General features: G+C 34.0%; 1 protein-coding gene across 1 annotated transcript in view; it reads right to left on the bottom strand.

Annotated features, from left to right (window-relative positions):
- Positions 1–927: 927 nt before the first annotated feature.
- The window catches only part of EloA (transcription elongation factor elongin A), a 21,200-nt gene continuing 20,269 nt past the window's right edge, over positions 928–1,858 (bottom strand). The window contains exon 8 of the mRNA XM_018511805.1: positions 928–1,071. Coding sequence (XP_018367307.1) covers positions 928–1,071 — 144 coding nt within the window. The remainder of the gene's footprint in view (positions 1,072–1,858) is intronic.

The following is a 1,858-nucleotide window of genomic DNA, read 5'->3' as shown; positions in this document are numbered from 1 at the left end:
TTTCAATTTTTGAGATAAAATTCTTTAAAAGGGCTTAAAATTTTCCTTGAAATGTCTATTTTTCGATGCCGTATGGCGTTTTTGAAAATTTAAATTGGCGGACCCAAAATGGCGGTTGGAATGAAAAGACATTGAAAAAATCAATATTGTAAATAAACGTGCACGATGTGATGTAGAGGTCCGATCCGTGTGCGTGCGTGCGTACACGCGTGTCAAAACGAATTTTGTTGAAATCAATCCTTCAACCTTGATATCCAGTGGTTATCAAGGCATTTGCGTACAAAATTTCAAATTATAATTCGATCATTCTCTTCTCGAAAAAATACGTCGCGAAAAAGATCTACGGTAGGAATATTATTGTGCGTTAAAAACAATTTAGAATTTCTACAGGATAATATGATAATTTAATAAGTGTTGAAGCTTTATATTACCTTATAAGAATCCTCTTGCTTCTCACGTTTGGGATGCTTGATTTACGTGAGTCCCCTTACCTCCCACGTGTGTGCGCGCGTGCGTATGTGTGTGAGTGTGCGCGAGCGCGAACGCGTGTTGTGTGAATGGATGTACCATAGAATTTAATTTTTAATTTTTTATCTTTACTTTCTTCCCCGTAACTACCATAGCGTTCCATTTATATCATTGGAATACCTTTTGATTAATACTTTAATTTCGCCCGCAATTATTATATAAATCCATGATTTTTAAGAATTTGCGGTACAGCCTGCGTAGCTTGAGAGAAGAGAATGATCGAATTATAAAAATATTAAACAAAATGTATATAAATACGTGGGCATTCGGAGTCGCCGCTAGATATTTATTGCGTAATATTAGCTGATATCTACAATTAAAATTTTTTGGACGTTTCGGCTAACAGTTTTGAGCCATCCTCAGCAATAATAATTACCGCTAATCATCCTCAATGCATTGTCAAACTGCATCTCGCACAATCGCAGTTCCGATCAACCATACTACAATTGCGTTGGAAATGTGATGAGAGACAACCATCTTCAACATAGCTAATGTTGTGACATTTAGTTGCTTAGCAGAGTGGAATTGATAGTGAAACTCCAGCTAATAATTGCAACACAATATTTTTTTATTAAAAAATTGATACTAAATAATATTAATTAGTGTATGTTGACCAGTAACTCACCCCATCTCCAAACACAACTGCAAGTGAATCCAAGCATCGTCAATACATTACAATAATTTAATATTCGATGTTAAATAAGATCAACACATATAATGGTAAAAATGTATGAAGAGAAAAATTCTCTGTGTTGCTCATCACAATGATTTCCTTAACACAAAGAGAGACGTGTCGCTCGAACGAAACGTGTCGGTCAATAATACAAATAAACATATTATAGCTTATTGAGAATTTCTATGTATCCATGATTCAAAGACGTCTTATAAGTTAGCGGAACAAAGTGAGCGGAATCGATTCTAACCAACATTTTTCTTTGTTGCTCATTTGTTGCTAAAAAGTTGCCAAAGAAAAAAATTTGTTGCTCTGTCGGTTTATTTAAAAAATGATGTTTCGCTAAAAGAAGATTAAGTTAGCGGAACAATAAACCTATAACAAAGCTAACCTACACAAAAATTACGTAGGAATTTGTTGCTAATTTGTTGCTCACAAAATATCATTATTTTGAATATATTACATAGCAAAAAAGTGTAAATAACAACAAGAAGCCTCAACGTGCTGGCGAAACAAGAGTAAATTATTAGTAAAAGATTTGTTGCTCGCTTAAAGGACCCCGCACTAATCCTATATGAAATTGGATTTCGGTTAAATCAAATGGTTTTCTCATATGTTATAGCTTATGACCTGCTGAACAAAACCTATAAGTTTTAG

Source organism: Trachymyrmex cornetzi, unplaced genomic scaffold, assembly GCF_001594075.2.
Source record: "Trachymyrmex cornetzi isolate Tcor2-1 unplaced genomic scaffold, Tcor1.1 scaffold388, whole genome shotgun sequence".
Lineage (NCBI taxonomy): Eukaryota > Metazoa > Arthropoda > Insecta > Hymenoptera > Formicidae > Trachymyrmex > Trachymyrmex cornetzi.
The sequence above is the reverse complement of the archived record's forward strand: the minus strand, read 5'-3'. Positions and strand labels throughout refer to the sequence as shown.